Below are 24,912 nucleotides of genomic sequence, written 5' to 3'. Positions count from 1 at the left end.
ATGGCCACAGCAAAAACCAAAGTCAACACTGGTGGGCTGGAACCGCGGTGCAATCGACGGCCCCTCGACGGATGAGCGGACCGACTGCATCGATCCGGCTGGACGGATGAGTTTTGGGGCTGCGGCCGCGTCGTCTTCGTGCACCTCAGGAGTGCGAGAGCGGCAGACCTGCTTCGCGTTTGAGGTGCAGGTCGCGGTGCCTTCCCTGCTTGAAGGGTACAGTAAACGTGGCAGCTTTCCTCAGGTGTGACGGACGCCGCTTCGCTCTAGCCGCCCTCTCTCTCTCTCCGTCGTGTCTGTCATCCCGCGGTATGTGAAAACATTTCATTTGTGTGTTTGGCGTGCCCGCTGGGCTTTGTTCAAGAGGTTCTTTGCTATGTAAACACACACAGCCTCACACTTCGCGTCTCCCATTGAAGCCTCCGATGGCGTGCCTTTGCTGGGCTTCAATGCAGCGGGCCTGTCTCTGATCATTAGCTGATCGATTGTTTGAAGGGGATGTTGGGATGACTGCTGTCTTTTTATCCTGGATTTACACAGATGGAACGCATTTCTAGTCTCCGGGAGAGTCGCCTGAGATCAGAAGAGGAGCTGGAGCGAAGCTTGGTGCTCTAAATCTAGTGAAGGAAAGAAAGAGAGCTTTTTATTTGTCATTGCAAGCACACAAATAAATTCAACGCCGTCATTCCAGAGCGTGTTTTAGAATCTAAAACTAAAGGATTTATGAAACTGTTTCTCTTACAATAAAGAAAATGCTTGTGGTGGTAAAATATGTCCACCAAAAACTCTTTAGGTCCAAGCGCCTTCACAAACCATCACATGATCAGTGCTGTGTGTTTGTAGGAAGGATATTGTTCTCTGAAGGGAAACAGATTTTCAGATTCTTATCTGGAAGGTCACTGATATTTAAGAATGCTACTATGGCGACACCTCGATCCAGGAGACTCTTGGGATGGCGTGACGAGGACCTTGCCCTTCACCGCGCCAAGCCAACCCGGGGCATAGTAGGGCGAGTCATGGAGTACGTCTGTAAAATACTCACTGCTGTTTTTTGGTTTTTTTTTACTTGGACATGAAAAGGAGAAAAACTTGACGGAACTTTGTGTGAACCGAGCCGAGCTTCGGTTTAGGAGAGCCTCCTGATCCCCTCCAGGTTTAGGGTTGAGCCTTTCTGTTGGGAGAAGTTCCTCTAGAAAGGTTTTTGCGTCTCATTGTTCTCGCTATGCATGCTGGGAGAGGAGGGTGCGTTCAGCCGAGCGTTTTCAGTGTGGGAGGTGTTGAGTTAACAGACATCTCTTCTTCAGCTTTCTGGTTGTCTGCTTCTGATTGTTGCTCCCATCTTTAAGATTTAGGGTAAGGGGAATTTCATGCTGCCTTGTTTGTTCTTGCCTGCCCCCCCCCCCCCCTCTGCACGGTCGGCTTGTCTCCGTCGTGTTTGATCAACCGCCCCTCCCTTCCTGCCTCTCTGTTGACTCCAGCCACCTGCAGCCCAGACAGAGGTGAGTCTGATGAAGGAATGGGGAGGAATTGACCTTGGCTCGTCATCAACAGCCTCCTTGATTTGAAATTAATGAAAGATCCACGTTTTTATTTGGCTTTGGTCCCGTGCAGACACGCACACGCACACCCCCCCACACACACACACACAGAACGCACGCTTCATCGACTCCAGCTGTGGGATGTTTCTTGTGAAAGCAGACCTTGACATCAGGTGTGATAACATAGTATCACCCAGGACATGACTTACTATGGAGATGGTTATTGATTAGTCTTTCATCCCTTTGGTTCACAATAAAGACATCATCTCCCATGATCCCATGCTTTCTGGGCATGTATGGAAGGCTTCCTTTTCATGAGTCATGAGATGTGACTAAACGGATTCGCAAACGAGAGTTGATGTTGGCTCTGTTTCTATAGCAACATGGTTAGGAGGTTGTGTTGGCGGGATTACATAAAAACTATCTTGATGAAGATTAGAAAAATATCTGAAGATGTGTCTTGGTTTAATTTAGATCCCAATACATTTTGAGAGTGATCCAGATACCTGTGGGGAGGGATACCAAAAAAGTCTGGATTTTCCCATTTACTTGTAGTGGAGGCTTTTTCAAAAAAGTCAAGTCTTGTAAAATATGCATTCAGTTCACCCAGTCATAAAGGGGTCCGATATGAACTGCTATGAAAAATGTCTTCTGGCTCTGATCCAGAATGAGGTCTGGAAATAAATATAAAAATGTTAACATTGAAAACCCAAAAATCAGTTAAAAGTTAATCTGAGTTGTATATTTTTATTTCATGGTTGGTGTATAAATGTTGGCACCGAACGTTCAAAAATTATTCCAAAATAGAGATGGGGGGGGGGGGGGGTACCGAATGAGGGGCCGATATAACTTTAAAATGCGACAAATTAAAACAAATGCGAAAATATTTAGCATTTCTTATTTTGGTGTAAGACTGTGGAATAACGTGTGAGGAGATAAAAACGATTGAATATATATATATAAATACTGTACATAATATAAATAATAAATACAACACAGAATTGTTAACTAATTATAGTAATAATGTGATGAGCACAGAATCTTAATGTGTTTTGTATATTATTGCTTCAAAATGTTGCCTGGAGTTGCGTTTTGGTACAGAATTGCAGGAGGTATTATGTTTGCATAATCTTTTTTACGTTTTTTTTTACTTCTTCCCACTCCTTTCTGAACAGTACTATTATATTACTTGTGTTTATTTTGAAAAGTATTTTTGATTTTGTTCCGTGACTGTTCTTGGAATCTTTCTTTATTTGGTTTTGAACAATCTAGAACCTTTTGATGATGACCCAGATGTGAACCCAGTTAGGAGGGGAACGAGCTGCTTGGAGGAGGTCTGCGCTCAATGAATGATTGCTTTACGACCGGTATTTAAAAACAGGAAAAGATAAGGGAGGGTTATAATTTCCTCTTTGTTTGTCATCCCAAATGTTTAATTTCTCGTGTGCCGTGAACGCTTCGCTCTCAGCTGCAGCACGTCATCGTGGCTGTTCAGTCGTGGTTCGGTCACACTCTTGTCATTTTCTCTGCCGGTTTGTGTAAAAGTATAAAAAAAAAGCCTCTCGCACACGGCATCATGAGGGGAAATAAACCAATCACGTGTGGTTTGAGGGGCGTGTCCCTGTGACTGAGGCCTGTCGCGGCTTCGTTACGGGGGAACGTCTGTTCTCCGTGTTGTCTAAACGTCTCATTCCTCCACGGGGCTAAGTGGTCGCCATGGCGCGCACTTAATGAACGGAAAAAGCAATAAAATATTCCCAGCAGCTCCGTTCTAACCCTCCTGTAATTCACTTCCCCCTCCTCTCTCTCTCTCCTCTCCTCTTCCAGTTCTGGCCATCCAGGCCGCTTCCATCTATTTCACCAAGGAGCCCAAGTCCCAGGATGCTTTGCACGGCCGCAGCGCCATGCTCCGCTGCGAGGTGGCCGACCCGGCCGACATCGGCTACAGCTGGCTCCACGATGGCCAGAGCCTGGAGAACGACGAGAGGCGCTTCCAGGAGGGCAGCAACCTGAAGTTCACCGCCGTGGATCGGCAGCTGGACGCGGGGAACTTCGAGTGCGTCGCCAAACGGGCGGCCACGGGAGAGGCGCTCCACTCCACCAACGCCTCCTTCAATATCAAGTGTGAGTGTCTGATTTCGGGGGCCGTTCTCACCCTCCGCCCCGGACAGAGTGACAATTACCAGCCGAGGGGGGGGGGCATCTAGCTTCCCCAAAAAAGCAGAACAAGAGTCCCGGGTGTAAGACGAGCGGGGAGCGCGAGGAATGTTTCCAGCGCGTTGCCTTGTTCTTTGTGGCGCCCCTCGCCGTTCCCCGCTGAGGTAACAGGATATGCGTGCCGCCGCCGAGCAAGACTTCTCGCTGCTCGCATTAGTGATTCTGTTTTTTCTGTCTCTTTTTGTCGGAAGACTTTTGTCTGTAAATTAGGACGCAGTGTAATCCGCATCCGAGCTCTGTCATTACGTCGGATCCGCTGAATGCGGCCTTCCTCTCTCGTGTCGGGCTGTCGTTTCCTGAGCTTCATCGCTCCCATTGATGGTTTGTTTGAAGCCATAACCGAACCTAAATGGGGACGTCCTAAGTCGAAGGGGGACGTGGACCGTCTGCGCAGGCCTGCCGGCGATAAATACCGACCGGGTTTCACGTGTTGTGGGAAGTAACTGAAAACGCCTTTTGTGTCTGACAACAAAAGGCGAAGCTGGAAAATGGCTCCATCTGGAATATATTGTCCTCTCGAGCTGCATTCGGGCCTGGAGCTTTTTCATTATGGCGGTTTAAATTGTTCAAAGCTTGATTACGAGAGCAGATGAGTATGCAAACCTCCGTGCGAGACCAGATGGGGGGGGGGGGCACAGAGCAGAGACTCCGTGTGGATATTTTGCAGCTTTGCGACGCCAAGCGGCCGTCTCTAAACGTTTCAGCCGGGGAGACCGGAAGCCGAGCACGTCAGTTTTCCGAAGCGCGTCTGATGCGATGGGAAACGGCTTCCATGTGTCACAATCCAGCGTGAGCCGGCGTGAGGGCGTGCTCCCACGACCTAGGAGAAACGAGTTGGACGTGAAAGCGTCGGTTTCTGAGCGCTGCCGTCACGAACAAACAAGAATAAAACCGTATGATCTGCCAGCTAATAAATATTCCCTCACGTTGGAAGAGACGCGGCGTTCTATCGAAAGGAAGGCGGAGTGATCAGCGAGAAGAACTGCGGACTTGAATCTTGGTCAGAATTCCAGATCTGATTAAATCAATTTTGTATGAAACACATTAAAATATGGCATAGGATGGGTGTATTTTTCATTTATTTTGAATTGTCTGTAGTTCTGTTAAGAGAAGTGGGGAAGCTGTCCGTCACATAATGCAGAATACATCACGACACAAATAAATCAGCGTTGCGTCTCCCTGTCCTTCAGTGGTGTCCCTGGGGGGGGGGGTCAGACTGTGTTGTGACTCATGTTCCCGTGTTTCCCCAACATGCATTGCACAGATGATGGAGTGGCAGCCGGCTTTACCGGGAAGCCCCCTCTGGCATTAATCCTGCCTGTGTGTTCGCTCATGTGTGCTAGTTCGCGTGCATTCTAGTGTAACTGGGGGGGGGGAGGGAGTAGCCATGTGTACTGTACATGTACTGTCTTGGAGTAAATCCCCCCGCTCCTCCCGCCCTCTGCAGTGAGGGGGGGGGGGCTGCTGTCTCGCTCACAATGGTGGGTGGGCAACTGCTGCCGGTTTTGGGTTATTCAGAGTAATTTCCCCCTTCTGTTTTCATTAATAGACGTTTTGCCCCCCCCCCCCCCCCCCTTCTTTTTGTCCCACCCATGGTCCGTAACAAGATGCAGACGGTGTTTTTGGGGTTGCGGGATTGTTGCCTCATGGGAAGGAGGACATACCGTAGAGGCACAAGGACGCAAACACAGACACAGCGGTACACAAACGGCAGCTTGGTCCAGCCGCCGCGTGAAGGAGCCCCCTTAACCTGCGTTTGTGCAGCAGACGTGACGGGGGGGGCGCTTTTTTTAAGGTTGTCCAATCTGTAGGTCTCATTCTCATCAATACTCAATCTGGTGATGAAGGTTCTGTACTGTCCATCATGGCGTGTTCCTCACTGGAATCACACATTCAGCTCTCATGACCTAAAGCCATTCAGTGTCCTTTTAAAGCAAACTTGGTGGACCCCAAGGCTATGCACTCGTAACTCTATTCATTGCTGTCTTGTGAGCTGACAAAATTCAGCTCCTCAGACTCCATCCATCAGCCTCTCCCCTGCAGTGTGACTTGTGACGCCCCCCCCCCTCCCTTCCCTTTTTTTCAGCGGCCTCTCTGAGTTGCCGTAGTTTGCATCCTGACCTTTTGACCTCTGTCAGCCACAGCTGATAAAATCTGACGCCTCGTCTAAAACGGCATCTGTCACACTTTTCCCATGACTGCGTGTCTTTACTTATTTTAAACAAAGTCTATATTATATGACGCTGCTCTGCGGAATGTTAAAGTTATTCCTATATCCATAAGTTGCTGTCCGTCAAATCACGTGCCCAGCAGCGCTGCCAAACCCGACCCCCCCCTCTGCTACAGGCCTTCACCATGGTAGGAAACCAGCTCACTGAGGGCACAGCTGCCTTTGGGCACCGGGAGGGATGAATTGTCCAAGCATCTGCTCTCATCCATGTTGATGGAGCTTCCTGTTCTTCTCTCCGCGTAATGATTATACGTAGCTAATTACGGCGCGAGCTGCCAGCCTTGCTCCAGCACTTAGTCATGCATTCTGAGCGACAACGGGGAAATGCGTCCCACCGGTTTGTTTGAAAGGAGGGGGGGGGGGGGCCTTCTGTTTGACGAGTGGACAGCTGGAGAAACCTGAACTGTGAAGGCTGAAATGATCCCGGTGATTGTTTTTGTCAGATTCTGGGGCACCACATGGGCCGGGCGTAGTCGAGACCCAGATAGACACTGGTTATTGTGAGGTTTCTTTGAGAGGTAAAGCATGGTGTCATCTGCAGTGATTTCACCTTCCTATTGAATGCAGGCCGTCTGTTTTCTGCCCTCATTGCGTTTCCTCTTATTGGAGTGAAGCTGCTGGAATGGGAAAGACTTCATGCGTCGGAGACAGAGAGTGGTTGAGATCTCTTTGTTTCCTAACCAGTGATAGACGGCAGAGGACATGACCGTTATCAATCCAGCGGAATCTCCTCGGGTTGGCAGTTTGACGCCCACCTGCTTCTCCAGGCAGGTCGAGGCAAAGTGCAAATTTCAGTCATGCTTCGGCTCCTCACGTTTTTTTTCACCTTGTAACCCTCCTGCTCTTTGACTCACCGTTTCCCCTCCTGATGCTCGGCTTCCAGCGCACTAATAACAGGGCTGTCTGGGGGGGGTCTGGCCCCAGGTCCTCTTTGCCTCCACTCAGACATGCAACCTGTTACTACCCTCTGCAGAACTGTCAGACACGTTTCAGTTCATGTACACACATCTTTTCATATTCATACATGCGTACGCATTTGTTCCACTTTAGTCTGATGTGCAGACACACACACACACACACACACACTAAAATAAAGGCCATCCATGTTGGGAGGAAACTAATGAGCACTGCCAGCCACAGGTGAGGATGTAAGCAAGAGGGGGGCACCTTGTTATCCGTGATCCGCAGACTGCGGCCGGTTTCCTGCAAGCTCATTGTGAAGGTGGCGCCGACTTTGACCTCGCTGCGTTGATGCATCCCTCCTTACTCGGGTGGGGGCTCACGCCATGCATATTTACCCAAGTAATAATAGAACATACCCGCCTGGCAGATTATGTGCAACCTAAACCTATTTAATTTATTTATCTCAACTAAAATAATCTGATAGATCACGCCCCTTTTCTCGGGAGCGTTTCCCTGGATGGTAAAAACCAAATCCCCGTATTTCCCGTCGCTCCGTGAAGGGAAGGCCGGGGATCGATTTCAGGGTCGCTCTGACGCCATTGATCAGGTTATTAGGGGTGAGAGGGATGCCGTGTCGTCGCGTGGTGCAATAAAATAAACGATCACATTGGAAGAAACGAAAACATCTTCAAAGCACGACAGCGCAGCCGTCCTTTGAACGGGACGAGCCAATGAGCAGCGCGTCAAATGTCCGTGAAGGCGCGGCACGCAGGTGTCAGCGGGTTGGGCTCGCCATGCTGCTGCCTCTGTCCCGGGGATGTCCTCGTCCCATTAGCATCGCCGTGCTTCCCGCTCGGCCAGAGGACAGTGGCCCACCCCTGAACTCGACCCCCCCTCCCCCCCCCGTATCCCACTTACAGTCTCTGTTTTCTTCTCCCCAGGGTTGGAAAGTGGCGGCGTCACTCTGAAGGAGCCCGCCTCCGAGGGGGAGATCGAGAGCTCTGCTCCGGTCACACTGCGCTGTCAGATCGATGGACACCCACGGTCGGTGCAGCTCCCTTCACTTTGACTTTGGGGTTAAGGGTTAAGGGTCATGTTGACTCTACTCTATTCTGGTGCCCCCCCCCCCCCCTCACCTTCATGTCGTCCATCCTCCCAGACCGACGTGCCAGTGGTTTAAGGACGGCGTGAAGCTGACCGAGAAGAGCCATCAGATAAACAACAAAGACCGGACGCTCTCCTTTCAGAGCGCCAGTCCGGAGGACGGCGGCCTGTACTACTGCTGCGCCAGGAACGCCGCCGGACACGTCTGCAGCAGCAGCAACTTCACGCTCGACATCGTAGGTGCGTGTGGCCGTGGTGGGAAACCGTCTTCGTACACCATTGGATGAAAATAGATTTTCAGCTTTTACTGCCAGACGTTTCTGCGAAGAGGAGGAGGAGGAAGAGCTGCAGATGGTGTTCCTAATGGCATTACATCAGAGCGTGTTGGTAGCTTCCTCCTCCACCTACCCAGACAGAAACAACAGCACTGGTGTGTGTGTGCGTGTGTGTGTGCGTGTGTGTGTGTGTGTGTGTGTGTGTGTGTGTGTGTGTGTTAGAGAAACTTGATGCTCCGTTCCACTCGCATTAGCCACCTGCAGCACGCTAGGCTAGCACCTGGCTGAGCCAACAATGGGCAATTATGGCGTCTCCAGTTACTGTGCCGCCCCCCCCCCCCCCCCGCCCTTCCACAGAGCCTCGCATTAAAGGCAGGCTGACAGATTTAGACGCTCGGTCACAGCCCGTTAAGATGAGGCCTTCCCGCAGACTTCCTGGGTGGGCCCAACCTGCACGCCGACCGGCGGCCCACATGTTGATGCCGCTACCGTGCCAAACATTCACACACTTAAACCTTGATTGGGGATAGTTTCACGTTCCACACTTTGTTGTTGAGCCCAACAGCTCTTCATCTTGGTATTTGGACTTAAACAATGTTCCCGAATCTGTCCCCGATATCTGCTGATGTTTATTCACCTCGCCAACAGATAAGAGTTTCCCTCGGCCGGTCGTCGCTCCAGAGGACCTGGTGGTGATGAGGAACGAGGAGGCCGCGCTCCACTGCCAGTTCACCGCCGTGCCGCCGCCCACGCTGGAGTGGTACCACGAGAAAGAGCAGCTGGCAAACAAGTCCCGGTACGTTGGAGGCGAGATCCTCCCCTCGCCGGTTTCCGATCCACATCCTGAACCCCGCTTCATTCACGCTGCTTGCATCTTGTGAGGTGAAACGCTCTGAGGCTGCGAGCGCCGTGTCCTCGTGTCCTCCTGCAGCCTGCCATGCACCGCCCGCATGCATCCTGCCATGCTCCGCCCGCATGCATCCTGCCATGCTCCGCCCGCATGCAGCCTGCCATGCTCCGCCCGCATGCAGCCTGCCATGCACCGCCCGCATGCAGCCTGCCATGCTCCGCCCGCATGCAGCTCTTTGGGTTTGAAGCACTGAACGAAGCTTCGCAGCATCGACTCTATTCGATGGTACCCACCTTTCTCTTGTGCCAGTTGTGCACTCGGGATTCCGGCCCCTCCGGCTCTGGTGAGCACGGAGCACCTGGACCTCAGCGTGAGGTGACGGTCGTGTTCAGTGGGCGGAGTGACTCCTGTATAAACTCTGAGTCTCTGAGTCGGCTCCGTAATAAGCTTGTCAGAGGCGGGTTTGATGGCCTCGCCAGTCGTGACTCAGCGCTGGGATTACGGAGGGATTACTGTAAAACACACACATTATCCAAGGCAGCCTGTGTGTTTCCTGTTTTATGTATTTATTGACTTGGGGGGGTAAGGGGGGGGGGGCTGTTCTGCTGCTGCTGCCCTGTGGGATTATTATCTTTATTGTTTAGATAATTCCATCTAGATTACGTGTGAATGCTTCAGATTGTTTTTTCATAAACTTGATACGAAGGGAAAACAACCCACACCTCCCAGTGTGAGCTCGAGGCTGCTTTGAGAGACGGAAGAATTCTGCCCCCCCCCCCCCGGGTCAAACCAACTCTGGAGGTAAAAGTGTGCTGTTAGTCGTACACAAATGGGATCTTGTGTAACTATGAGGATGATTGTCTTAGTCGAGTTCTGCGGTAGTTCTATGCCGCGTGTTGAGAGAGGAGTAATGTCCCGCAGCCTTCTCCGGTGGAAAAACAAGTAAATGCCCCCCCCCTGCTATTGAACGTGGAAGGAGAGAAGATGGAACTGAATAATCAGCCCTCTGGAGGGAATGCGGTGCGGAGCCAGATCGACCTGAACGAAAATCATTCAGGAGTTCCACATCATCTTAAATAGATGCAGCAGCCCCCTCCCTCCTTCCACATCCACCTGTCCCGCGGCGAGCTGCAGGCTGCCTGAGTCACATGACCAGGATGAGCTGCTTTCACTGGGGAGCTGCTTCCAGTGTGGGCTGAGCAGCCCCTTATCGTTCACCCCCGAGGCTGGCTTAAGGTCAGCCTTTAATTGCTTTCCTCCCGTCCTTCGCCTGCAACTGATTCTCCGTCAGCCGTGTGTGTGTGTGTGTGTGGGTGGGTGTGGGTGGGTGGGGGGGGGGGGGGGGGGGTGAACAGAGCTGGAAGGCTGAACTCTCTGAATCTCCTCCACAGTCTCCTCCTGCTGCCCAACGGCACGCTGCTGATCCCAGGTCAAGCCCAGGAACACGGGGGCCTACCGGTGTGTCGGCCGTGGCCTCCGAGGGTCCCAAGTTACGTTGGAGGCCTCCCTTCTCATAGCAGGTACGCACGTGCACCACACACACACACACATTTGCAGTTGTGCTGCTGACAGACCAACACCTGTGATGTTGTAATTTGAGAGTGAGAAGGGGCATTTGGATTGCGTACTTATCCTGCCCCCCCCTTCCTTTGGCTCGTTCCCTTAAAGCCATTGATGATCACATTCCTGTGCTGTCATCCGGCCCAGCTGCATCCACTCCACACGCCACCAGAGCATTTTCCCGCTTCCCTTCCAGATTTCCTCCGACAGTCCAGGTTGTTTCATTCAACAAGCTCTTTTCCAAAGGGCAGCTGGACAAATGCTAAAAAAAGAGAGAACTTCCTCATTCTGTTTAATGGGAGGTTTATGTTTGTGTGTGTTTTATATATATATATGCTGACTTTGTTCCACGTGTATCTCTGTGTGTCTGCTCTGTTGACGCTCTCCATTAAGAGGATATTCTATAAAGTCAACGCTATTATTATTATTATTATTATTATTTATTATTATCATCCATTCCTGGGCAGCAACGCAAGAATTTCATTGTACAGGGAAACATCACAGCAGAATCCTTGAATCCTTGAAAAAACACAACTTGTGTTTTGGATTATCTTACCTGTGATTCCATGTTTTTTTTTTAGAACTCACGGAGAAGGCATATTCTATGATGTATCTTATCCAGAGATCAAATCTAGACGCAGGAACAAGCTGCAACGGTCGGCATACGTCGGCTGGCTGGTATGAAACGGGGACGGGCTTCTCTGCTGTGATGGATGGTTTTATTTATTTAGCTGGGGAAAGGTCTGATTGGCATTTTAAAATCTCTTTCACAAGGAAGTTCCAGTAAGGACAGGCAGCAGTGTGGATGTGCACGGCTACAACAACAAGCAGGCACACAAATACAGTTTACAGGATGTACTAAAGCAGCAGGACGCTGGACGTGGGTCGGGGTCGGTCGGGGGCTGCAGGGAGCCAGATGTGTCGCTATTCATGTCACTTAGAGTCCAGATCAAAGCATCTGGGGACGGCAGCTCTCTGAAGACGATTCCAAACAGCCGGAGCAGCAGGCCTTAATAAAAGCCCGATTTCTGAATTTGATACGGATTTAAGGGAGAGCGGGGAGACTGACTCCACGCGCTGTTCTAGCTGATGTAGATCAGGATGGAACCAGACCAGCGATAGCCTCGTACGCAAGGAATGCACCAGTAAATGAACGTACTGGAGGACAAAGCAGACCGTGCTGAATCTGAGATGAATCATTGGCACTGTCTCGCAAGACGTGCATGGCCATAATCCAGCACCCAAAAGAGCTAATTATAATACCTAGATGTGTAATCCTATGAATGTGTGTTTGTTTCTGTGCAGAGAGGGTGTCTATTTCAAAGCTAAAAGCTAAAAGCAAGTTTAAAAAGAAGTTCATCGAGGCTACCTCTGCAGCCGCCAAACTCCAGTCGGCCTGAGAAATACAATAACGATGATAAAGAGAGGCTGGAAAATGATGCGTGTCTGTGTGTTGTAATTCACAGCCCCGGATTAACGCGCGAGTCGGTGGGTTAGCGGGAGCGCTACGAGCTAGTGAAATGTTTGGCGTCTCAGATCTGTCCCCCCCCCGGGGGGGGTTTTCATCTAACAGGAGAAAACTCACTGAGCTGTTGAATTGATCACATAATCTGGGAACTATCGCAGATTAGAGAGATTAGATTAGTCCATGCAGAGAAATGATTTTGTTTCACAAACAAGCAAAAGCTTGTTTCCTGTCTAGGCATGAATAACTAAATAAACTAGCTGCTTCATCTTAAAGTAAAATAAAATAAAAAAGATGGAGGATCTTCTCAATTTACACATCAGACGGAATTCTGAAATACAAGTGTACACAAGTCGGACAGTTTCAGTGGGATTAAGGCTGGAATGTTGCTGCATTTCAGGGTCTCAGGTACGTCTTGCCTTCCCAACGACCCCCCCTTTACCCCCCCCCCCCCCCCCCCAGGCTTTGGGATTATAAAGGTTCAGCTGTTTCTGCGGTTTTAACCCAGTGAACTGCAGCTCCATTTAAATCCTTTAATTCACTTAATCTGCTGGTAATCCCCGTAGGCATAACGGGAGATTGTGTCGCAATAGAATTCAGTATTTAGGGGACAAGTTTAAACAGCCACGCCATCGTAACTCCGCCCCTTTCGTTTTGCTGCTCTATCGGCTCATCTGCTGAGGATCGCGTGCTCTTGCCTTGCGTGACCAGCTTTGTCGACCGCTAGGGTATTAATGGCGTCCATCGCTAAACCACACTGACGATTCTCTGTCCTGCGCTACAGAAATAGAGGACATGGTGCCCAAGATGTCAAAGGTCTTCACAGCGGACACCTTGCAGAGGGTGGCCTGCCGCCCCCCGCGTGGCAGACCCGAGCCCGAGGTCTGGTGGGAGAGACGGGGTCAACGGGTGCCCGCAGAGGGCAGGGTGTACCAGGACGGCCTGGATCTGGTCTTCAGCCCCACGGAGGAGGGGGATTCAGGCGTCTACACTTGCGTGGCGCTAAACAAGGCGGGACGCAGGACACAGGAGGTCACCTTCACCGTGGCGAGTGAGTGGCTCGAGGACGCCGTCTGCTTTGAATGCATGGGACGGGCGTATAGCCGGCGATGACGCTACGTGATGCTAATTCGTCGTCCACAGGCGGCGCCGGCGTGGGTGAAGAGGCCCGAGTACAGCCAGCTGGAGGAGGGTAAACCAGGCTACCTTCACTGTCAGGCTCAGGCCAACCCTGAACCCGAGGTCACCTGGTTCCGCAACAACCTCGCCGTCAAACCAGAGGTCAGTTACTACCTTACGTCCCTACGCACCAGATAAATGTCCATTTAGATGCCTCCAGTGGTGTGAATATTTAACTATCATTTACGTACCGTTTTGGCTGCGGTGTCGGGAGGGAAGGGAAGGAGAGTTATGCCTTTGAAAGGGGGGAGTCTTCCTCCGTTAAATGACTGGGTAACTGTCCTTCCGGGGGGGGGTTTCCTTCTCTTTCTCTTTAGCTCAGTTTTCTTAAGGAAAGTCAAAATAGTTTATTTCTCATACCTTACTGCGTCGCAATGTCCCAGACACGGACGCCATTTTTTAAATGTTTTTTAGATTTCTTCAATTCAACAGTTGTTCTCGCTGCTTTCCTCTTTCCTTTGCCGGGCGTCTCACTGCTGCCTTTGTTTAGATCCATGACTGAGAGCTCGATAGAATAAATCTGACTGAACCTACTCGGATAGACTCCGCCTTCGTTCGCGTGCCTTCGGTTCGCCTCAGCTCCTCGTGTGTTCGACTTCCGAGGCACTTTAAACTGCATTTATTTGGTCTAAAACCGAGTCGTTCGAGAGAACCGAGGTTCCCCTGTATACGACGTTCTATCTGTCTCACTGACGTGTTCTAAGCAGGACTGTTGGTGCATTCACTGAACCTCACAGCTGCTACCATGCAGAATGTACAAAGACGTGATCGGGGGGGGGGGGGGGGGGTGCTCCCCTCGTGGTCTGGGCAGGGGCAGCTAGGTTACCGAATCGATGCTTTGTGTGAACGGAGTGGACACACAATGGTGGGACACATCCTGTGAGGCTTGACTTGAATCTCTTCTTCTTCTTTCTTCTAGGACTCTCGTTTCAAGCTGTACCGTAACGGCACCCTCAGGATCAACAGCGTGGAGGTGTACGACGGCAGGTGTACGGCTGCGAGGCCAAAACGGTTGGCGGCCGACTGTCTGCGCAGGCTAGAGTCGAGGTGCTCGGTAAGCCGCGAGGGAACCGCGCACTCAACCGGGACTTGGGTTATTCCACGCCGTGGCTGAAGGATGATCTAGAACAAGTGAAATCGACCCCGGGGGCAAAACGAGCGGCACGGCGATGACAGGAAATGTGAAACAAATGGGATCCTGCCTGTGGGGCACGAGCGTGTTGATGTGCGTCTCCTAAAATGGATAGAGAACGTCTATGTTGTGTCTCCATGATGCGTTCCTGTCAGCGCTGTAGGATCGCTGTGATGAATGACCTGCCGTCGTGCTGTTGTGTCTCTGATGCAGCGCCGCTCTGGGTTTACGTGCAGCCGCGTTTCCCCGGATCTGAACATGATCGCTGCGATTTATTCTGCAGACTCTTTAACATGCGTCCCCTGGTTTGGCCTGATGTTTTGTTTTTTTTCGCCGCGTTTCAGAGAAGTTGAAGTTCACCCCGACCCCCCAGCCTGCTCAGTGCCTGGAGCTGGATAATGAGATCACCATCCAGTGCTCCGCTAAAGGCCGAGAGAGCCCCGCCATCCGCTGGACCAAAGCAGGTGTGCACGCCAATCCGCTTCTCCTCAGAACGCGGCGGGGGCGGCCGTCATTCATTTCATGCCGACGATGACGAATGAAACACAATCTGTGACGATCGTTCATCATGAATCCCCCCCCCCCTTCATCTGTGTTTACATGATGTTGGTTGAATTCCCTGAACACCAGTCGCAGCTCTAATCCCAGAGCCTCTCTGTCCCCCCCCCCCCCCTCAGACGGAGGAGAGCTGCCTCCTCACGTGGCGCAGAGGAACGGCCAGCTCCACTTCAACAAAGTGACTCGCAGCGATGCCGGCAACTACTCCTGCATCGCTTCCAACGGCCTCCAGGGGGAGATCAGGGCCCTGGTGGCCCTCACGGTGGCCGGTGAGCTGCTCTCTCATCATCCCGGAGGCAGGGAGCTATAAAAGGGGGGGGAGTGGGGGCTGCCTGCTACCAGATTAGTCATTAGTACCTCTTCCAGAGTGCTCTGCGGTCTCGGTGCGTCTGAGGGCGGTTTATGAATAGACGGTCATTTATGCTTCTCATCGAGTGGCAGAGATGGCGGCGTTTGTTGTGTGCTTGGTGGTCGTTTTATAGCGCAGTAATGAATAGCAGTTGGGTTTGAGTCTAACTGGGAGGACGTGAACCGGGGGGGAAGCGTTGCAGCCCAGCCGTGGCGTGCGTCGATGAACGAGCGCTCGCCCGTGTCTCCGTGTAACATCCCGTTTGTCGCACGCACAGTGTACATCCGCTTCAAGGTGGAGCCTGAGAACACAACCGTGTACCAAGGGCCACACCGCCGTCCTGCACTGCCAGGTCACGGGCGACCCCGAGCCGCACATTCACTGGATGGTCAAGGACAAGACGCTGGACATCAGCAAGAACAGCAGGTAAAGGAGGCGCTGTGCCTTTAACGCTACGCTACCAGCGTAGCATTAAAGCTACCAAAGTGTAGCCAAGCAAACGGGCCTCTGATGGAAGCGGATTTATTTTCATGCGGCGTGGAACCGTTCTGCCGGAGCTCGAATTTGTTGGTCATAAATGCTTAGTTTGCGCAATAGTTTTTTCATTATCTAACTTCATGCCGCCCACACACACACACACACGACACGCGCGCACACACACACACACACACTGTTGTATTATTAGTCCTCCGTTATCAGCACCGATACAGCTAGGAGGGTTCTGAGCCCGCTGGGCTCTGCAGCTTTGACCTTTATCTTGCAAATAAAAAACGGTGTGACGGGAACAACACCGTTTTGGGTTTTTGGTTTTGCTATTGATCACCTTACACCCCCGCCAATCGCCAGGTGACGTCCATGAGCTGATGAATGTGGTGACTTTAAAGCTCGCCTCTGGCCTGTCGATCCTTCTCGTGTGAATTCCGGACGTGGGCCTCACTCTCTCTCCGTCCCCTCTTTCTTCCAGGATCCAGAAGATGCCCAATGGCTCCTTGGTGATTAAAGACGTCACCACGGACGACACCGGGAGATACACGTGTGTGGCCGGTAACAGCTGCAGCATCAAAGACCGTGTCGCCCGGCTGTATGTCGTGGGTGAGTCGAACCCGCGTTCTCATCAGGTGCAGCACACGGGGGCGCACGCGGGGCTTCCAAGGCAAGGATGAAGGCATTCCGTCAAACCTTCAGCCTGCGCCTGTCGTCATTCCAGACGCGTTAATTACCGCGGCTGTCACCGAGGCGACGGGCCTGGGCTGCTGCTCGATCTAATAAACACTGTGAGGATCCTCGTCTGCTGGCTGGAGCTGAGATTACATTCACACGCTTTCACCAGCGTCCAATAGCAGCTGTTCTTCCTCTTAGGCAGCACAACGGTCCAATTAAAGGTCGATATGTGCCATGCCTCACCGGGATCGGTGCTTGTTTATCAATGTCTTTGTCATTTAGCAGTGTTAGCATCCAGTGCTAGTAGCTTTGATCAGATCCACACGCAAGTCAGAGGATTTGTGCGGCAGGTTTCTAACACGGAATGGACTCGTCCTGTCTTTGTTACGCAACCGAAGTTGAAATGTTGTTCCCCTGTGTGCTTAAAGTAATGCTGAAACAGCAAACCCTGCTGACACACACACACACACACACACACGCACACACACACTATGATATTGTCTGTGCCCAACAGAAAAGCCAGTGCACACGTTTGATCAAGATGAAGACAAGGCTCCTTACAAGATGATCCAAACCATCGGGCTGTCGGTGGGAGCGGCTGTCGCTTACATCATCATCGTGCTCGGACTCATGTTCTACTGCAAGAGGAGACGCAACGCCAAAAGACAGGAGAAAGGACCGGACGGAGACGAGCCGGAGATGGAGCGTCTCAATGGTAGGGGAGACGGAGCAGCGGGATATTTGCTGCCATCTTGCTGTAATCCTGGGTTATTGCATTACAATTTGATGCCAATAAAGTAACTGCGTCCCAGCACCACCATATAGACAAATTGTCAGGACCCAAGGGGGGGGTCCATACTGAACGTGGCCACATTCCTTCAGCTGTATGATAACTGTGTCCCGGGTCACATGACTCTCCTCATATTCAACCTGAGCAGCAGATGTTCGGGAGCACGTTTCATTTTTTTCTCATTTTCTAACCGCTAATTCCGTTATCGGGTCGCGGGCCAAGCTGGAGCCAATCCCAGCAGTCAATGGGCGAGAGGCAGGGGACACCCTGGACAAGCCGCCAGTTCATCGCAGGGCAACACAGAGACGTACAACCAGCCACACACACACTCACACCTACGGGCAATTTAGCATCACCAATCAGCCTAGGCTGCATGTTTTTGGTGGTGGGAGGAAGCCGGAGAACCCGGAGAGAACCCACGCAGACACGGGGAGAACATGCAAACTCCTCACAGAATGGCCACAAGTCGGAGACGAACCTGCGACCATCTCGCTGTGAGGCAACAGTGCTTACCACTGCGCCACCGAGCCGCCGTTTGGGAGCACGTTTGTATTTTTATTTTTTATATCACCAGGGAACTTCTAAGAAAAAATATAAGACTCAAAACACAAACCCAGAAGTTTCTCACTTGTTCAGCCGAGATAAACTTAAGCTTTGCAAACTAGTTGTCTTGGACATAATAGATAGTAGAAACTCGTTAAGGTGTGAACAGGCTTTAGAAGTGTTCGTGCACCGACTCTTGCAACTCAACTCTAACAGTGAAACAGTTATTTCATACTAAAGAAAAACGTTTATCGCTGAAATTTAATTCCAGCTCCTAAAGTTAGTATTTGTGCTGTTCAGCAAGTAAATCAAACTAACTGTAAAAATAAACAATGTAGATGATGATAGTGGGAATGGCTGCATAATATTCACTCATCCCTGTTTTCATTTGTTCATAACACTGATGGATTGAGTCGACTCTTTTTTACCTGTTGAGATGAGTCCCGGCTCTGACCTTTGACCCTGCGTGTTGCGTTTGCCAGGAGGGGCCGTTCAACACAACGGCCACATCACCACAGAGATCCAGGAAGAAGTGGCTCTCACCAACATGGGCACCACGGCAACGACCGAGAAACGCCACAGCCACGTCGGCAACGACAAGCTCCATTTTCCTCGAGCGGACCTGCAAACCATCACGACGTTAGGTAGTCTCGCCGTGAGGGATAATGTCTGATGTCTGCACCTTCCTGTTCTGACGCTTCTTCTGTGGCGTGTGAATGCTTGCGCAGGCAAAGGGGAGTTCGGCGAGGTGCTGCTGTGCAAAGCAAAGGGCATCGAGGAGGGCGAGGAGGAGACGGTGGTGTTGGTGAAGAGCCTTCAGACCAGAGACGAGCAGCTCCAACTCGACTTCCGCCGCGAAGCTGAAATGTTCGCGAAGCTCGGCCATCCCAACGTCGTCCGCTTGCTGGGCCTGTGCAGGGAGGCGGATCCGCACTACATGATCCTAGACTACTATGACCTGGTACGAGTCCCACGAGCAAACACTCAGGGGGGGGGTTCGCTGGAGTTTGACCCGAGACCCGCCCCTGTCCTAGAGCATTGTGACCTTTTAAGGAAGTGTATGGGGCGCTGAAGAAATACCATGTGTATGTTTTTGCCTTATGTGAATCCCCCCCCTCCCCCCCCCTTTCCTTTTTTTCAGGGAGACCTAAAGCAATTCCTCAGAATTTCCAAATGCAAAGATGAGAAGGTCAAATCTCAGCCTATCAGCACCAAGACCAAAGTAAGTGTTCCTGCACATCTACTATAGAGATTATTAGAGATGGATGAGAAGCGCTCGGGCCTGAATTTACAGCAAGGATGTTGAGTCTCAGGCGTGTAAGATACTAATGTAAAGGCATGAACATGTATATAAATAGTGAGGCTAGCTAAACAACTGGACTGATCTTCACAACATCTGGCAGGAGGCAGAAAACAGCATCACATTTGAGGTAGCTAGCAACTTTATATATAAGTTGATGCTAGCTATGGCTAATTTAACATCTAACTTATCAGCTAGCTCTCTACCAGATGAATACATTTGATATTTGCAATTTAAACATTAAATAAATATATTGGCCCATAATATCATCAAAACTTAATGTGTGGCTTCAATAGTCTGGTGCTTTGGGCTTAAAAGTGTGTTCCAGTTTCTAGAAATCGTCTGTGCATGTAGGGGGCGTGGCCTCAATAGCCATGCAGTAAGCAGTGGGCTACGTGCACGTGATGGAGGAACAGCATCTGTTTGTTTTAGATAAGATTATGCCAAATCTTTCCCCAACTATATTTAAGTTCCTTATGAGGAGCAAACCCTAACACTGTTTGTTCCCGTTTATTCCCATTCATTCCAATGGAAAGTTTCCGTTTGTGAAAATCCCCAGGATTTTGCAGGCCTAACTGGAACTGATTCAACCAGAGCAAACCTTCGTCGCTGTGTGATCCACATTGAGTTCTCCGTTTCGTTTTCCAGGTATCCATCTGCGCCCAGGTGGCTCATGGGATGGAGCACCTGTCCAATCACCGCTTCGTTCACAAAGACCTCGCCGCCCGGAACTGTCTGATCAACAGTCAGAGGCGCGTGAAAGTGTCGTCTCTCAGCCTCAGCAAGGACGTCTACAACAGGTCCGTACGGAACGGCGCCTCGTCCTCGGTAACGACCGTCGGCTCTGACCTTCTGTCTGACCTGCTTGTTCTCCTCACCATCTCTCGGGGCGTGCGAAGCGAGTACTACCACTACAGGCAGGCCTGGATCCCGCTGCGCTGGCTGCCGTCCGAGTCTGTGTTTGAAGACGACTTCTCCACCAAATCGGACGTGTGGGCCTTCGGAGTGCTGATGTGGGAGGTGTTCAGCCACGGGGAGCTGCCGTACGCCAAGCTGAGCGACGACGAGACGCTGGAAGGTCAGTGTGGGCGTCGGCGCCGTTGAGACGGCGGCTCGATGGGGCGCGTGGGTGCACGGTGGGGGCTCAATGGGGCGCGGTGGGGCTCGATGGGGCGCGTGGGGGCTCGATGGGGCGCGTGGGTGCACGGTGGGGCACGGTGGGGGCTCGATGGGGCGCGTGGGTGCACGGTGGGGGCTCGATGGGGCGCGTGGGTGCACGGTGGGGCTCGATGGGGCGCGGTGGGGCTCGATGGGGCGCGGTGGGGCTCGACGGGGCGCGGTGGGGCTCGACGGGGCGCGGTGGGGCGTGGTGGGGCTCGATGGGGCGGGTGGGGGCTCGACGGGGCGCGGTGGGGCTCGACGGGGCGCGGTGGGGCTCGATGGGGCGCGGTGGGGCTCGATGGGGCGCGGTGGGGCTCGACGGGGCGCGGTGGGGCTCGACGGGGCGCGGTGGGGCGTGGTGGGGCTCGATGGGGCGGGTGGGGGCTCGACGGGGCGCGGTGGGGCTCGACGGGGCGCGGTGGGGCTCGACGGGGCGCGGTGGGGCTCGACGGGGCGCGGTGGGGCTCGACGGGGCGTGGTGGGGCTCGATGGGGCGCGGTGGGGCTCGACGGGGCGCGGTGGGGCTCGACGGGGCGCGGTGGGGGCTCGACGGGGCGCGGTGGGGCTCGACGGGGCGCGGTGGGGCTCGACGGGGCGCGGTGGGGGCTCGACGGGGCGCGTGGGGGCTCGACGGGGCGCGTGGGGGCGCGGTGGGGCTTGACGGGGCGCGGTGGGGCTCGACGGGGCGCGGTGGGGCTCGACGGGGCGCGTGGGGGCTCGATGGGGCGCGTGGGGGCTCGATGGGGCGTGGTGGGGCGCGGTGGGGGCGCGGTGCACCTGCCGTGTTTTTAACATAAATCAGAGGCGCAGCGTGATTCAGTCCAGAAAGTGCTGCAGTCAAACATCCATGTGGTTTAGTTGAACTTGCCCTCTGTTGGATCTGTGCCCCCCCCCCCCTCCCCCCCCCCTCACTAGGCCTGAAGACGGGGAAGCTGAAGCTGCCGGTTCCAGATGGATGCCCCTCCAAAATCTACAAGCTTATGGCTCGATGCTGGGCACTGAGCCTCAAAGAGCGCCCCTCCTTCCCTGACCTCGCTCACGCCCTGGGGGATGTTCCGTCTGACAGCAAAGTGTGAGGCGACCGCTGGCCCTGCGCCAGAGGGGGCTTCTCACCAGCGCCCCCCCCCCCCCACCAAGAAAAGACGGGAATGCTGGATTATAAGTCTCGCTCATTTCAGGGAGGAACATTTTAATATGTGTTTCATTTTAATATGTGTTTCAGACCGTCTGCGTTTGGATAGAACCTCTTTTTTTTTTTTTTACTTTATCGGTGGTAACACCCAAATTTGTGTGGATAACTTCCGTTTGTCTTAACCGTCGACCCCCCCCCCCCCCACCTACCAATCAGCCGCTCTGTGGTTCTGCTGTGGCTCCGCCTGCCCTTCTACAGCAGTCCTGTCCCAGAAGCAGCGAGTTTGTTTGGAGCTACACGACCTCAGTGCCCTCTCCCCCTCCGCTCACACTCATCCGGACCTCCGTCTGTTCCGTGTGGATGTTAGATGCCGAGATTTCACCGGGGGGGGGGGGGGGGGGCGGGGGCGCTGACCTGGTCGCTATACCGAGAACCACAATCCTACAAAGGGTGTGTTCCCCTGCATGTTCAAAGAGCAAGTGGGTTTGCCGTCTTCACTGCTTGTGATTTGCAACATTGAGACTTGTGGGGGGGGGGGGGGGGGAGATCTGTATTATGACAATTCAGGAACATGAAAAGATCAAGTTTCTAGCCATGGATTACAGAAGACTTTGGGTCAGGGTATGGCCCCCAGTACGCTTTCATGTGTGTTCTCTTGTATTAACTTTAAGGTGCTTCTTGGATAATACCAGTGGGGGGGGGGGGATACCCGTCGTACGACATTCACATTGTCATCATGTCGTCTGTTACAGGGACGCAGCCTATCGTTCCTCTCTGGGTTCGGGGGGGGGGTTGTGCCCCATCACGCCACACAACGTGTACATAATGTAGAAGCCGTGCACTAATGTGACTTACTATATTCCCTCTTTATCATGGTGTGTAGTAGGACGTGCAGGTGCCTGTTTATTTATGATGAAGGTCCTGTCTTTTTTTTATTTTTATTTTTTAAACTGTGCTTGTAATAGGAAGGTACTGATATATTCATTCTCATGGTCGAGCTCAGTGTGCTAATTAGCTGAAAATGCTAACACAAAGGAGGCGAGAGGAGTGACGTCTGGTCAGCAGTACTCGTTTTAAAGTGCCTGGTAAATGAAGGATTTTTCTCGTCTGTTTCCTCTTTATTTTTTAATGTATCTAATCAAATGCAATGGCCTTTGTTTATAAACGTGTTTTTATACCTTGTTTTGTGTACTGTTTTGTTTTCTATGAATGCTAGATGATCACGCCTGTATATCCTTTTTTTTAAATCTGCCCCAGCAAATGTTGACAATAATCAGATATATTATACAAAAGTATTCACGTTGCTGTCAATAAAGGTTCGCCGTGTTTTCCCAGCCCGTTGTCAGTATTAATGCGCCTCTTTAATAAGAACCGCATCACCGATGGTCACCATATTCTGCTTTTGTGTCTCTCCATTTCCTTTCTCTTTTGGGACTGAAAAGCTACTCGGTTGTGTTTAATATTTCAGTCCCAAACGGGGACCGTTTTATTATCTGAGTCGTGGTGAAACACATTTCATTGAATGCTGTCAGGTTTTCAAACCGTTGGTGGGAATTTGAACTTCTTTCCGTCAAATGGAAGCGTTGTTGTGACTGTTCCTGCTCTCACTGGCGCCACGTTAGGGGTGGAGGATTACCCAACGCAAGCAGGCCGAGACAAGTTGATTTTCTGACTGTCAGTTACTGATCCCTGTAATTAAAAGATCGGATCTAAAGCCAGGTATGGCCCCAGTACGCTTTCATGTGTGTTCTCTTGTAAGAAAAAAAAAGAAAAAACTTGTAGAAAGTGTATTCCATTCATTTTTAGTGGATTGTAAAATTGCTGTCCCATCCAAATGGACTCTAACCACTAGAGGGAGACGTGGCACTATGAGTGGTTCAGTTAATTTGGAGTGTCCCCATGTGAGTTTGTGTACCTCCAGAGCAGCAATGAAGTTTTCCTGTTATTAAAATATCACGTATTATTCTCTTTCTCCACGAAGTAAACGCAGTTCCCAGACACTTGTATGAAATCTCTGTAAAGGTTTTTGTCAAAATAGCAAATGGATGCTGCAGGACAGCGTCCCTCTTTTTCTGTCTCAAACAGCTCTGTCGGAAAAGCCTTTGAAGATGAAACTAAGTTAATTGCATGCACACGCGCAACTGCGTGCACAAAATGAATGTGCATGAATATCTTGTGCACGTGCCCCTCTGTGACATCACAGGGGGGCGAGATTTCAGATGCATATCCGTAGGTGATGACAGGACTACACAAACTATGCAGGGTTCACTTGATGTTTATAGTGTAGAAACATGGGAAATTCGTTTTTCATAATGTCTCTTTAAAGCCTTTTCTGCATCTGTGACCTCAGCAGCAATCAAATTACAGAAGCTGAAATCCTCCATGACGGTTACGTCAAATGTAATTCCTGAATACTGTATAACACAAAATGCAAGTTTGACTCTTCTGCAGTTTCAAAATAGTTTAACCCCATAATGAACAGAATCTCAGTCACATTTAGGGGTAGTTTTTGCTATGACCTGCTACGGACCTGCTACGCGTGTGCATATTCAGACTCCGGAGGTCTCGATTCTGAAATGTTCATGTGTAATTTCTCATGCTTGCAACTTGCTCATATTCCACCAAAGATTTTGTACCGGATTCGGATCAGGCAAGGATGGAATCCATTTGAACCCCCCCCCCCCCCCACGCACACACACACACACAATTCATGTTTCCAGTGTCTGAGGAAGCAGAGAGTCACCAGGATGCTTTGCTGTAGGAGGGGGGCTTTCTTCTCAGCATCAGCTTCATTCTTCTTCCTGTCGGACATACCACAGGGTCCACAGTAACTCTCGAGTAACTTTCGTGGCCTGTGGCCTGCTCAGAACCGCAACCCAAAACATCCGTCTCATCTCGAAACCAAGTCTAAGCTGACAACCAGTGTTGGGCAAGTTACTCGAGATCAGTAATATATTACTTATTACTAGTTACTTGCTGGGAAAAGTAAGTTTTTAAGTTTCAATCCAATATGGCCGCCTTCCTGTGTGTCTTCTGTGTGTCTCTGTGTGCCCCCACAGACGCGTAGCCCTCGTCGAGACCATTCCGAAAATGTATTTTGTGTAATAATCGCATACTCAGAAAAAAAGTTATATTGTTTTTGCTAAAATTCTTTATTCTTCTTCTTCAAAACGTTAATTCCTTTTATGAAACTATATCAAGCACTTCATATATTTGGCCTTCAAAACGGCCCTAAAAATTCACCTTTCATATAGTCATCATGACTCTCTCCGGATCAATCCCCCACCCACCCTTTTTTGTCCACCTACGTTGTACATACTATGTGTCTTTTTAATGTATTGTTACTTTGCATCTGTGGAGTAATTAATTTTAGTTTTATTATTATTTTGCATCAATAGAGTAATTTAATATGAATTTTATTGGTATTGTTAAATATCGATGATTCAACGGATTCAACTTTCAACG

General features: G+C 51.3%; 1 protein-coding gene across 1 annotated transcript; it reads left to right on the top strand.

Moving 5' to 3' along the window:
• Nucleotides 1-21,513, top strand: ptk7b (protein tyrosine kinase 7b). Its single transcript, XM_068741571.1, is given in 25 exon segments — nucleotides 1-31; nucleotides 150-244; nucleotides 3,007-3,070; nucleotides 3,366-3,662; nucleotides 7,830-7,932; nucleotides 8,048-8,232; nucleotides 8,916-9,063; nucleotides 10,509-10,541; nucleotides 10,543-10,637; nucleotides 12,927-13,193; nucleotides 13,287-13,423; nucleotides 14,241-14,304; nucleotides 14,307-14,375; nucleotides 14,798-14,917; nucleotides 15,131-15,280; nucleotides 15,638-15,684; nucleotides 15,686-15,786; nucleotides 16,325-16,452; nucleotides 17,036-17,236; nucleotides 18,337-18,498; nucleotides 18,583-18,815; nucleotides 18,996-19,076; nucleotides 19,803-19,954; nucleotides 20,054-20,232; nucleotides 21,231-21,513. Coding segments are annotated over 25 exon segments (3,303 nt in total). The 3' UTR covers nucleotides 21,392-21,513.
• Nucleotides 21,514-24,912: the final 3,399 nt, after the last annotated feature.

This window comes from Brachionichthys hirsutus, chromosome 7 (assembly GCF_040956055.1).
Source record: "Brachionichthys hirsutus isolate HB-005 chromosome 7, CSIRO-AGI_Bhir_v1, whole genome shotgun sequence".
Classification (NCBI taxonomy): domain Eukaryota; kingdom Metazoa; phylum Chordata; class Actinopteri; order Lophiiformes; family Brachionichthyidae; genus Brachionichthys; species Brachionichthys hirsutus.
This window is presented reverse-complemented; position numbering and strand designations above follow the sequence as displayed.